At 49.4% G+C, this 13,895-nt stretch overlaps 1 protein-coding gene across 5 annotated transcripts in view; it reads right to left on the minus strand.

The window, feature by feature from the left end:
* MEF2A (myocyte enhancer factor 2A) overlaps positions 1-13,895 on the minus strand; it is a 51,163-nt gene that overhangs the window by 13,239 nt on the left and 24,029 nt on the right. For 2 of the 5 annotated variants that reach the window (XM_049782688.1, XM_049782686.1), the window contains exons 4-6: positions 3,497-3,634; positions 1,057-1,276; positions 380-439 (exon numbers count right to left, since the gene is read on the minus strand). In XM_049782688.1, coding sequence (XP_049638645.1) covers positions 380-439; positions 1,057-1,276; positions 3,497-3,634 — 418 coding nt within the window. Of the gene's footprint in view, positions 1-379; positions 440-1,056; positions 1,277-3,496; positions 3,635-3,698; positions 3,831-13,895 lie in introns of all 5 variants that reach the window. The other 3 variants (XM_049782689.1, XM_049782687.1, XM_049782690.1) reach the window with 2 other exon arrangements.

Here is a 13,895-nt window from a genome sequence, read left to right on the forward strand (position 1 = left end):
CTCCCAGAGAGAACAGAACAGAGACGGGGTCACACACAGAGGGTCTGAGCGGAGGCTGCTAAGACGGGATTCAAAGCACCCAGGGGAACGCGGGGGGCCAAGCAGCAGAGCTGAGATTCAGGGGAGAGAAGCTAAAACGGCGGGAAAACTTCACTCAAGAGCAGCAGCTACAGGAAGGAAAACCAAGGGGAGGAACGGAAACGGGAGTGTCTCTGAGACGCGGACGGTCCGCAAAGCACAGACTGATCTTCAGTCTCAGTCAACACTCTAGGCAAGCCGGCGCTTCCTTCCTTCCTTCATTTGTCTGAAGGCCCCAGTCCAGGGACATTCCTCCTGTCACCGCCGGGCCAGAGGACAAGCCTCAACAGGGGCCACTCACCCACTGGGCTGCTTCCAGCTCCGTTTGGCACCGGGAGGTCTGACGTGCTCAGCATCCCACCTACCGACATCACAAGGAGAGAGGACAGAGGACGGGTGTGAGGACTTTCGGGACCCGAGCCGGGGGAGCCCTTTCTGGGACTGGAGGTACGCATGCCTGGATACACACAGCCAACCCAGGACGATGGTGGAACTGTGGTTCCATTCCTGACATCCCATATGGTATCCCGAGCTGCCAGGGGCAATTTCTAAGCGCAGGGCCAGGAGTAACCCCAAAGTGTCATCGGGTGTGACCCAAAAACCAAGAGTAAAAGTAAAATAAAGTCAAATTAAAAAAAAAAATTCTACTTGTCAAAGGTAAGTTTTGTATGGTAAAGCACACAGGTAGAAGAGTTTGTTATCTGTTCTCTTCTGCTGTCTGAAGCAATCGTGTGGCTACAGCAGACCCAAAGCCCCCTTGAAGGTGGGGTCAGCCATGTAGTGGCGTGCCCTGCACCTTTGGGCAACAAACTCACAGGTGCAGAGCAGAAACTGCTCGTGTCAGCGGTCCGCCAGCCAGCCGTCCTGTGACAGAACCAGCAGCCAGGTGAAGGGAGCAGTGTAGGAGGCGGGGCCGGCAAACCCTATCACGAACGTACTGAAAGCCATCTGAAGTACCAACAAAACCGCACGACAGACCTGGGTTGCCAGTACTCGGAGGTCTCTGAGGGGCTCCAGGGGACACGTTCCTGTGCAACGTGGCTTGAGGCGGAGACAGCATGCTCGAATCTGTTAGCGTTGAGCTGGCTGCCAAAGACGGGGCCACCAGGGACCCCCCTGGGTTAGTGTAGGACAAAATGCTAGGGCTGGTCACGGGGACAGTGACAGACATGGAAAAGTTCTGAGGGGGCACCCCGGGCTGTAAAGAAAGAACAAGGGAGGGAGGGAGGGAGGGAGAGAGAGAGAGAGAGACAGAGAGAGATAGAAAGAGAGAGAGAGAAAGAGAAAGAGAGAGAGAGAGAGAACACTTAGCATCAATTCCACTATATTAGTAAACTTACAAACTTCAATATGCTCAAATCATTCTAAGGTAAAAGAGAAACTCCTTAAGTCAACTTGCAGGTATAAGCTATTTCTTTATGCAATAAATGGTTATGCAGTTAGTGTGTGTGTGTGTGTGTGTGTGTGTGTGTGTGTGTGTGTGTGTGTGTGTGTGTGTGTGTGTGTGTGTGTGTGTGTGTGTGTGTGTGTGTGTGTTTTAATTTCGAAGGTCAGCTCTGGGGATCCAACCCAGGGCCTCATGCATTCAAGGTTCTACCTCTGAGCCGATCCCCCCTCAAAGCCACTTCCTTTACAATTACACTTGAAGATGAGGATTATGAAAAGTCTGTTCGATTTCACTTTTGCATGTATTCACACAGAATATGTTTCTAGACTGAGAAGACTAAGAGGCCAGAGCTGATTAAGGCATCTAATTTAGATTTTGCAAGATATCAGGTGCCACGTCAGTGTCCTCATCGCCTTCCACACAATCACTGGATGCCACGTTACAGCTCAACTGGCAGTTTCCAGCAACAAAGCATAGGTAGAGGCACGAGGTGAACACATCAAGTTTGGGAATTTATAAATAAGCCCTATCCTGATTTATTTAACTGATAATGGGCAAATGTTTAAGAAAAATAAATCAAGTTATATACATGACACAATGCAATCTGAATATAATTTCAATGCAAAGGAACAGTATAAGGAAAACTCCTACTAGAGTCCATTTGTCCCACATGCTGTCTGTCGTACACAGACTACAAGATTGGGACCGGAACAGTTTGTTTAACTCTTGCCAAACTGAACAAGAAACTCAGGTATTTGTTTTATTCTGGGAGAAAGTCAACTGATGGCTGGTTTTACAAGCAGCCTAAGAGCATCACGTCCTCAGTTCCCTACAGTTTAAGAACAGGACTTAGACAGGGCTGGGGAGATAGCACAGTGGTGAGGCGTTTGCCTCGCAAGTAGCCAATCCAGGACTGACAATGGTTCGAGTCCCAGCATCCCATATGGTCCACCACGCCTGCTGGGAGTGACTTGTAAAGTCAGGAGTAGCCCCAGAGAACCACTGGTTGTGACCCTCCCCAAAAGAAAATAGGGCTTGGGAAGCTTTGGCTGCTGAACAGGTGATCTGGGGACCTTCCACGCAAAGTCAGACAATAAGTGCTTATTCAAAAATACCTGAGTCACTTCACATTTGACCATCTCTATGAAGCACACAGAATATTCTCTCAATATTCAAATATTCTCTCAAAGTATCAAAGCACGGGACACACAACAAAGTCTTCTATGCAGCTAGATTCAAAATCCTGGGACTTGGGGCCAGAGCAGTGGTGCAGCCGTAGGGCGTCTGCCTTGCATGCGCTGACCTAGGACGGATCACGGTTCGATCCCCGGGCGTCCCATATGGTCCCCCAAGCCAGGGGGGATTTCTGAGCACACAGCCAGGAGTAATCCCTGAGTATCACCGGGCGTGAGCCCAAAACAAAAACAAAAACAAAGGGACCTCTGACCTTCTGTGTGCAGACTCAATTGCTCTATAGAAATATGAGGAAACGGGCCCGGAGAGATAGCACAGCGGCTATCTGTTTGCCTTGCAAACAGCTGATCCAGGACCAAAGGTGGTTGGATAGAATCCCGGCGTCCCATATGGTCCCCCGAGCCTGCCAGGAGCTACTTCTGAGCAGACAGCCAGGAGTAACCCCTGAGCACTGCCCGATGTGGCCCAAAAACCAAAGAAAAAAAAAAAGAATTAAATATAATGCCCCCCTATAATACAGTGCTCAACATGTATCTAAAAAAATCTACCTAGAAAGCCAGGAGTAACCCCTGAGCACTGCCAGGTGTGGCCCAAAAACCAAAAAAAAAAAAAAAACAAAAGAAATACGAGGAAACGACACCCAGGGGGCTCAGTTGGGGCGTGACCGTGGAGGGTCTGGATTCAGGCAGCAGGCCTGGGCCATCAGAAGAGCCCCACGCTCACATCAAAACGAGGGACCCCGACTTAAATGTTTCCCTTGCACCCACTTCCTGCCAGGCCCTCGGGCCAGTCTCGTCATGCAGGGCAGGAAAGCACGAGCCACACTTCAGTACTCACTGCGAGCTTGTGACTCCGCATCATGTTATCAAATTCCTCGTTAATTTTTTTATATTTTTCTTCCGTGTGAGGAGTGAGCACATAGGAAGTGTCAGGGTCGGGGCTGTCGCAGCCTCGGTGCTCCTTCTTGCTCAGAGCCTAAATGACGAAGTCAACAGAGAGGATCAACACATCACAGTAGAGGGAACGTCCAAGTACTTACAGGGCCTCTTTTGAAAATAAAATCACTCTCTTCAGTTAGTTTGCTGAATCTGTCGTCCGACAGTGGACTGTGCTCAAAGTACTCGTCAGCATCAGGGCTCTCACAACCATTGAGGCCTTTCTTTCTTAGGGTCTGAAATACAATTGGAAAATTCACACACCAACGGCACCCGCTTGCCGCGAGGCAAACTGTTCGAGTTAGCGAGAGGGAGCGCGGACCGAACGCACTGCGTTCCAGGGGCGCACAGCCCCTGAGATGGTTTTCAGTGTCCACGAGTACGCTCTGAGACTTCAGAGAAGAGGAGCCTCAGGGAGAAGGGGGGAAAAATTCTCATTTTCCGGCCGCAGATAAAAGGAAAAGGACCCCCAGATGGTACCAAGGCCAGACAGTCGAATGTTCACTGGGTGGAAATAAAAACTGATCGGCCCTGAGTACCAAATCCAAAGTCAAGGACAACAGAATCGATACCCAGTCTACAACAAGCTGTACAAGGGGGAACAGCTGTACTAGCATTACGGGGGTAAAGGAGGGAGATGTGGGACGCATGCTGGGAACAGGGGTGGAGGGAGGACAGCACTGGTGGTGGGAATGCCCCGCCTTCACGGTCACTATGTGCCTCAAATATTTCTGTGAGAGAATTGTAATTCACTTCCACCACAATAAAAATTAAAAACAAAACAAAACACAAATGTATTATGAGTAACTACGTAAGGCACAAATCAAGTTATAACTAAAATTAATAAGCAAAAAAATCAAAAGAAAAGGGGGGGAAAAGGAACATTCACTCATTCGGTTATGTCCTTTTCCTTTCCAAACTTCCTGAAGAATTGAAATGGCCACACGCTGAACCTGACTGTGGTGGGCTGCCTGCCTGCCTCCTGCCAGCCCTGACAGGACCCGCGTCGCTGCGAGTGGAGACAAAAAGTCGTGGAGACGAGGAGTCGGAGCACAAACACAGCTGGGAGGGCGCTGGTTTTTCACCCAGCTCACCTGGTTCAATCCCCAGTACCCTATATGATCCCCCAACTCCCCTCTAGGAGTACTGAGCTAAGGTTAAGCCCTGAACACAGCTGGGTGCAGACCAAAAACAACAAACGAGGCCTTGGACACTCTCACAGCCCCTGAAGCAATTCACCGGTCTACTGCCTTCTGGCCTGCAGCTTCTTCTCCCTTTGGGGATCCTTTCTAGAGTCCCTTCGCAGTTTGGTTACTGTAGTAAAAGTGCTTTCATACCTATTAAGGCAATACCTTTAGTAATGTATCTGAAATCAAAGGCTGGAAGAGCTATGGCGCGTGATTCAATTTGCTTGCAGACAGTTAAAAAAGTTCTCTAAAGGTACCGAGGATCCAACCCAAGGCCTCACAGATGCCAGACATTTGCTCGGCCCCTAAAATGTCTACGATTTTTTAACCCAATGAGTTTTATTTTAAGATTGATGTACTGGATTCAACAATTTAAAGTGGTTCGAGACTTAATCGTTTGCTGGCCAAAATCCTAATTTTGAGGAGTTGAAAAACTCAAGTAAATCCACCTAGATTCATAAATTTAGTTAGAAAATGGAATTTGATCAACGACAATCCTCCGAGATAAATCCATTGGTGAATTCGAGTGTGGCCTAGACTTTGTTCTTGTTTTGAGCACAGCTGGTGGCACTTGGGGACCAAGGGTTACTTCTAGCTCTTGGATCAGAAATCACTCCTGGCAGGCTCAGGGGACCCTATGGGATGCTGGGGACTGAATCCAGAATGACTGCGTGCCCTACCTGCTCTGGCCTGCCTTAAGATGGAGTTTTAACTAACTGGTTCTACTTTAAATAAGTAAATCTTAGAAATTAACTGATCCTAGGGACCAGAGCTGTGGCACAAGGGGTAGAACCTTTGCCTTGCTCACGGTAACCTAGGAAAACCCGCAGTTCGATCCCCCGGGTGTCCTATATGGTCCCCAAGCCAGGGGTAATTTCTGAGCGCAAAGCCAGGAGTAGTCCCCGAGCATCACCAGGTGTGGTCCAAAAAAGCAAAAAAAAAAAAAAAAAAAAAAGAGAGAGATAATAATAGAAGTTGGGTATTTATTAGGTTCTGGGTTTTGAGCTACACCTGTTGGGGCTCAGAGACACTCCTGCTTCTGCATGGGGGGGGAGGGGGGCGACAACAAGCATAGTCCGAGGGATCTGAGCTAGGGCAGGTAGGGTGTGAGACTAGCACCTTCACCCAGACTATTCTGTCTCTCTGATCCTAGATCCTGAGACCCCCTGAAACTTTATTTTCAAGTGCTGGTTCCTAGAAGGTGCCAGTCTGACCGTGTGAAAACGTTGGAAACTGCCCCTTTAATCTCAGCAAATAACAGGCTAAAATTTGAAACTCTTGCCTTCACTGTATTGGGGCGGGGGGTGCTTTGAGACTCACATACGCAAACATTAGTACAGCAGCTTTATTAGTGTCTCAGATTTCTCCGCAGGCAGGAAGAGCCCGCCCACACACACACACACACACACACACACACACACGCAGTCTACAACCCTCACACACCACCGCTGACCCCGCGCACACCTAGCACATGGCCCTGCTAGTTACTTCAGCCTCAGCCGCAGCTCAGAGCCACAGGCCCGGCCGACCACATGGGCTCTTACGTGTGCTTGCCCAAAAAAGGGCCTGTTCTGGGCCGAGAGGCCGGAGGCGCCAGGACCCTCCCCACTCACCCCCGCAGCGCGTCGGCTGCCAAATCTCTGGCAGCGAGTCGCTATCAGCTGCGAGACGTTAACACTCAGGGCACTGGGACAGCGTGAACTCTCGTAACCCACGGCCGGGGCCGCACAAAAGACTTTATCGCCGAGCTGTTGATTCGGTGCGAGGCTCCCGCTTCCCTCTCCTTCGGATAGAGTAGGACGGGGCAAATCTCACTGCTCGTCACTAGACTTCTCCCTCTACTCATGCCATCTCTTCAGGCAATCGTGTCAACCGGAGGAAAACAAGAACCTTCCCTGAGTCGGGGAAACAGCTCCAGCTCGCGCTCGTGGGAAGCCTGCGGTGGGTGCCTGTCGCGGTGGGTCCAGAGGCGCCTCGGCAACGCTGATAGCAGGCTCCAGCCCTCTGGTGGAGACCCAACCGCCTCTTATCACCGAGACGTGAAGAGCTGCCATAAAAAGACCTTTCCTGGCCTCTTTATCACCACCGAATGGACTAGCAGCTTCTCCTGCGTCCCTGGGACGAACAAGTGGAATGCTGTCATCTGTTAGCAAGGCCAGGCGACACGAGTGAGAAGCAGGCCCGTGTCACTTTTCTCACACATAAAAGAGACACCAGCGAGCATGCGGTGCCAGGAAGAAAACCCAGCCCGGAAGGAAGGTCACCGTGACGCGGGGTCTGGACAAAGTCAGCCCAGGCCTCACGCCAGAGGTCTGTCCTTTGCCTGTGCACGCTCACGGATTTCAGCGTGCAACTGTCCAGCAAACAAGGCTTCCGGAGGGCTTTAGTGGTGTAAGAGACAAGATATTGTGCAGAAATCATCTCAAATTGCGCTGATACGCTACATATATAGACCATGCAAACTGCTTTGTCACAGCTGTTCTACTGTACATTATAGTCTGAGAAACACATTAGAAATTGCAAGTGCGGGCCTGCAGAGATAGCACAGCGGCATTTGCCTTGCAAGCAGCCGATCCAGGACCAAAGGTGGTTGGTTCGAATCCCGGTGTCCCACATGGTCCCCCATGCCTGCCAGGAGTGACCCCTGGGCACCACCGGGTGTGACCCAAAATCCAAAAAAAAAAAGAAAAAAAAAAAAAAAGAAAAAAAAGAAATTGCAAGTGCATTCTGTTGTGACCCGATATTGCAACTGGCAAAATTGCTTAAATAAAATCCTAAAAAATGCCGGAGAGATAGCATGGAGGTAAGGCGTTTGCCTTTCATACAGAAGGTCATTGGTTCCAATCCCGGAGTCCCATATGGTCCCCCGAGCCTGCCAGGAGCAATTTCTGAGCGTGGAGCCAGGAGGAATCCCTGAGCGCTGCCGGGTGTGACCCAAAAACCAAAAAACAGGGGAAAAAAATCCTAAAGTGAATGCACCTCTAAGTTCATCATTTTTATAGAAAAATGAGCTTTAAAAAATTAAATGTATTAAAAATTAATTCATTGAATTAATTAGAAATTGAAGGGTGTCAGCTGAGCCTCTTTAGAGAGCATTGTTCCAGGCACTAAAAGCTGCCATGCTTTAAATGGGACTGCTTCAGCGGTGTTTGCCTTGCAAGCAGCCGATCCAGGACCAAAGGTGGTTGGTTCGAATCTCGGTGTCCCATATGGTCCCCCGTGCCTGCCAGGAGCTACTTCTGAGCAGACAGCCAGGAGTAACCCCTGAGCACCGCCGCGTGTGGCCCCAAAACCAAAAAATAAATAAATAAATAAATAAATAAATAAATAAATAAATAAATAAATAAAAAATAAATGGAACTGCTTCACTCAGGTGACCCCGCACAGTTTTACTGACACGTGCCAAGAGTCGACTCCAGAATGCCGCGTGTCTCAGGTTCACAGAACCTCACTTGGCATTGGCTTTCCCTTCCCCTTCCCAAGTGGCCCCTCTCTACACAGATCTTAACATTGTTAAAGGCCTGGTACAATTAAAAGATGACAATAATTCAGTCTACAGTTAAAAGACCTCGTGGAGACATTCAATCTACACCAGTATTATCAGAAATTTCATTTTAGAATGAATTTGCTTCTGGAAACTTGGGGACAAAATTGAACTCATAGCTGGTTCTATTTATTTGCTTGTTTGTTTATTTTCATAGCTGGTTTTAGAGCTTTACCAGCTAGTAGCCCTGGTTCCATCAATTAAAATACAGTAGGGCCAGAGCCAGAGTACGGCAGAGAATGCTGGCCTTCCACTTGCCAACCGACTTTTGCTCACGGCAACCCAGAGAGTCTCCTGAGCTCCCCCAGGAGTGTCCCTGAGCACAGAGCCAGGAGCCAGTCCTGAGCAAGGCTGGATGTGACCCTCAAATCAGAAACAAACGTTAAACAACGGGTTTATTAGTGCATCAGTTCCACAAGCCCAGTCTCCAGCGCTGAGAGCGGCCGTCTGAGACGACAAAGGCAGCCTCCTCTCACCAGCAGGACCTGCAGCGGCCACTGTCAGCAGGTCCACAGCAGCAGCTGGACAAACGCAGAGCAAGGCAGAAAGGGGGCTCCACGGCTAACAGGCCCCACCGTGGGGTGTCGGGGATCAACCCCGGATGATCCGTGTGCTAGGGAAGCGTCCTCCCCTCTGCACTGTGGCTCCGGCCCCTCTCTTACTTAACATGTTAGAGTTCTCTAAAGTCACCAACAGTCCTTGCTGACCCCACGGACAATTCAGGGCCTTGCCGACCTCTCGGGTCCTAACTGTTCCCACTCTCCAGGCTTGTTCCATTTCAACTTCATATAAACAGTTCCCACAGAGGCTGACCTGGAACCCCTTTTCTTTCCCAACCCCATCCTGAAGGGATTCAGGGGACACTGACGCGCACTTCTAGAAGTGTCTTCTACTACCCTCCCAGTTCTCTTAGTCCTCTCCCACTGGTAAAAAAAAATTTTTCTTTTTTGTTTTGGACCACGTCTCGCAGTGCTCAGGGGTTACTCCTCGCTCTGCACTCAGAAATGACTCCTGGCAAGTTTGGGAGACCATACAGGATGCCAGAGATCAAACCTGTGTTGGCTAAGTGCCAGGCAAATGCCCTTCCCTCTGTGTTATCGCTCTGGCACCACCCTGGTCGAAATTTTAACCAATACACCAAAAACCATCCAGAGAAGAAATAACAAACTTACCCAACCATAAGTACTAAAACACTCAGACCCTAACATTTAGGGACATCTTCAAGACACACAGTCTTATAAATAAATGGTAAATAAAATATAGAGTATTCTTGGGGAAAAAAAAAAAAAGACACACAGTCTTTGCCAAGAAGAGGAAATGCACCCCAGCAGTGTGGGCTGCAAGGGCAAAGCGCTGAGGAGCCGGACCCTTCCCCAAGATCCCTTGAGGCGACTCAACAATATTCACCTGACGGAGAAGAGCTTGGCCTCAAGAAAATGGGAAAAAACTCAAAGAACAAAACCACCAGAAAGACGCACAGTTCCTTGGGAACACATAAACGAAAACCCAGAACGAGATGATAAAACTATTCCGAGAAAGGGGAAAATCAAAGCAGAAACACTGAAATTCTAGGTGTTCTGGGGTGTGGGGGGAGAGATCGAGCGGGCTGGAGGGCTTTGGGCCTGCCAGTGAGTCGCCAACATGCCTGGGGGTCGGTCTGTCTGTCTGTCTGGGATAAATAAGACGGGGCAAGAAGGGAGCTCCATCTCTCTGGTCCTCAGATCATGCCCCTTGCTGCACAACAACAGGGAAGCCTCTTCAACTCTTCCCGTCTGGGGCTGGAGCAATAGCACCGTGGTAAGGCGTTGAGGGAAGGGTAAGAGCAAAGATCCAAATTAGAATCTGAGTTCCACCACTCAGCTGCTAGATGGTTCTGGGCGAGTCCTTTGATCCAATTCTCCATTTCTAGGCCTGAAAGCATTTGCCACGTATATGTCTTAGTGAACTACTCCCTTTTATAGAACCAAAGTTTTCTCTACTTTTTTTCTGCCAGTGTCTGATCACAGAAAATACGTCTTTAATGACATAATTTAGACTGTCTCCTTATAAGATATAGGGAATAAAGTGGCGAATGATTTTGGAAGGAGCCTATTCCTACACTGTCAGAACATTTCAAACAGTGCAAGGATTCGCTCCGTTCAAACAGACATGCTCCTGAAGTCTCCTATAGACCTTCCCCTAAAGATAACCTCAGGTTTCGATGCTCGAGTTTCCGTTTTAGAGCATTTACTTCCTCCACAAAGGAGGGTACGTACACCTGTAAACCATTGTTGACATTAAACTACCCAAATACAACCGAGACATAAAAACTCTGTGGATGTTTCTAGATCAACAAGAATCAAAATACCATGAAAAGAGATCTTTCGACCTAGAGATCAGGAAAAGCTAGGAGAACAGCAGGTCAGGGACAGTTCTGGGGGACAGAGTTCCAGGGAGAGAGAATCCTGGGAAGAGAGGGAGAGAATTCGGGGGTAAAGACCAGGCCGCAGGAGTTCGTTTACTGGGCTACAAGACAATGATGCAGACCACAGACCCCATGGTCTGTGTGGCCCTGGAACTGGCCCCCAAGGCACCCCACGCCCCACGGGCAGTGGCTCCTCCTATTTCCAAACAAGGCCAGCCAGGAGTGATTCCTGAGTGCAGAGCCAGGAGTTAGATCCTGGGCACTGCAGGGATGACCCCAAACAAAACAAAACAAAACAAAACAAAAACCGAGAAGGGCCAGTTGGGAGTGGAGCCGCGATGTTGTGAAGGGTGCTGCGGCCCGTCACTATGTTTGTCAGCGGACACGAACCAGGCCTCTCAGGAATCAAGGAGTTCCCAGGCAAAGGGCAAGGGACTAGCTTCTTGCTGGTAGCCCTCTTTCTCTCTCCCTTTTTCACAAGCACAACGATTAAAAATGTTCCCTCGGGGGCCAAAGAAACAGTACAGTGTGTAGATAGAGTTCTTGACTTGCATGGAGCTGACCTGGGTTCGGTTCCCCCCAGCACTGCCAGCTCAGGGGCCGAGGACAGCCCTTGCATGGGAGGCCCTGGGCTCAATCCCTTCTACCGTGCAAAAAATCTGGAGAGAGGTGTAGAATGATTTAGCCAAAACCACTAATCTCTCCAGAACCTACATTGACAGCCGAGATAAAAAAAATACCTAGGAGGGGCTGGAGTGCGCAGTGGTAGGGCGTTTGCCTGGCATAGGGCTGATCCAAGAGGGACCTGGGTCCACCCCAGGTGTCCCATACGGTCCCCCAAGCCAGAAGCGATTTTTGAGCGTGTAGCTAGGAGTAACCCCTGAGCATCACCGGGTGTGGCCCAAAAACAAAAAACAAAACAAACAACACACGAATAAACAAAAACCTAGGAGAGAATGAATGAACTTGAACAGTTAATGAAAGAGAGAGTCAGGGGCTGGAGCGGTGGCGCAAGCTGTAAGGCCTTGCACACGCTAGCCTAGGAAGGACCAGGGTTCAATCCCCTGGTGTCCCATATGATCCCCAAGCCAGGGGCGATTTCTGAGCACACAGCCAGGAGTAACCCGAGCGTCACCAGGGTTGGCCCAAAACCCCCTCCCCCCAAAAAGGGAGATTCGGAGAAACTAAGCTGCCCAGAAATGGAGACACACAATGGGCCGGAGCAGTGACGCAGCTGTAGAGCATTTGCCTTTCATGCGGCTGATCCAGGACAGACCTCAGCTCGATCCCCGGCACCCCATAGGGTCCCCCATGCCTGCCAGGAGCAATTTCTGAGCTCAGAGCCAGGAATAACCCCTGAGAGTCACTGGGGTGTGGCCCAAAAACCAACAAAAAAAAAAGAGAAAGAGAAAGAAAAAGAGGCCGAAGTGATAGCACAATGGGGAGGGCGTTTGCCTTGCATGTGGCCAGCCTGGGCTCAGTTGAATCCCCAGCACCTCCTATGGTCAGCAGAACCTGCCAGTAGGCGTTTCTGAGTGCAGACACAGGAGTAATGCCTGAGCACCACCGGGTGTGGCCAAAAAGGGGAAACAGAAAGAAAGAAACTCCATCAAAGGGGCCAGAGATAAGCTCTGTGGACAGGCAGGATGCTTGCTTTGCATGAGGCCAACCCAAGTTGGATCCCCAGTCGCCCAAACGACCGGTCCCCCCAAGCATCACGCAGAGCCAGAAATAAGCCCCAAGGACCAAGGGGTATGACCCAGTCTAACCCCCACCCCTGTAAAAGAAAGCCTCCAGGGGCTGGGGAGAACACAGCGGACAGACACTTGCCTCACATGCCACCAACTCAGGTTGATCGGCACCCTGATGGTTCATTGAATACCTCAGGAGTGACCCCTACGAGCTACGAGTAAGCCCTGAGCACCTCTGGGTGTGGCCCTCTCCTCCATCAAAGTCCCCACAGCTAACAGAGTCGTTCTTTCATGCCAAAGCCAACGAATGCTGGGGATTCCCTCTCTCGCACTTGGGTGAAGGCCGTGGTCACCTGAAAACTCTGACGGTCCAGTCAGCGGACACTGCGTAGTGTCTAAGTTTCGGACTGTGCTATGCGTGGACACTTGCCCTCTGGTTGAGGACACAAGGGGTCCGAGAGTGGAGCCCAGGAGGAGAAGGCAGCCAGTCACTTTCTGGAGTGAAACTAGCTGGGGTATCTATCTACTGGCTGCATCATTAAAGCCAGTGCTATGCTTCAACTGTAGAGGTGTGATAAGACTTCGCAAAAACCATGAAAATACCAGGGATACTCTCCCAAAGAGGAAATCCAGCTATGGAATCTCTTACAAGCCTTACTTAAAGGATGACACCCTACTGTGCAAAATCATGACACAAAATACATGAGCATACATTCCCTCAACGGGAAGAGTCCATCACAGGTTGGACGAGACGGAAGGGCTAAGACCGGCCATAAACGTCGAATGATAGAAAATAATTTCTGGCGATTATGAATCTATCTAACTGCATGGAAGGTCTGGGCTAAAGATATAACCATGGGATTTGCTAAAGCAAACCCCCAAGAAAAATGTTCCTCATTTAGGGACGTTCCAAAGGGAGGGTCATAGCAGGGGACCCCTTAAGGCCCCGTAAATAAAACTGAAGTTAAAAAAATCAAAGGAGCTGTAACGATCACCAGGCCCTTTTTACTCCTCACTTGGCCAGGTGGCTGCTCAAAATCAAAAAGGAACTTTTTAAATGTATTTTCAGAATCACAACAATTTGTGGAAATAAATGAGCTGGATTTCTAAACAAAATATAGCATACCTTTCCAGATCTTAATATCAAGTATTTAATTTGCCCATTATGATTCGAAACTCCTCATTTTTTCATGTATATCGCTGTGGCGCTTTCACCAAGATAACCCCTGACTTGTGACGGCTTCCTAGTGTTAGGAACCCAGTCAAAGTGTGTCTTCACATAATGGGGAGGGTCCCTTTTGTGCCTTAAAATAAGACACTGAAGATCAAACAGAAAGACAAGAAATAAACGTTAAAACTTAAAATGCTGATCAAAATATGTAAATGTATCTTTTAAGATTCTGTATGGGGGCCAGAGCGGTGGCACAGCGGTAGCACCTTGGTCTTGCATGCAGCTGACCCAGGCCAGACCTGGG

Source organism: Suncus etruscus, chromosome 11 (genome assembly GCF_024139225.1).
Source record: "Suncus etruscus isolate mSunEtr1 chromosome 11, mSunEtr1.pri.cur, whole genome shotgun sequence".
Taxonomy (NCBI): Eukaryota; Metazoa; Chordata; class Mammalia; order Eulipotyphla; family Soricidae; genus Suncus; species Suncus etruscus.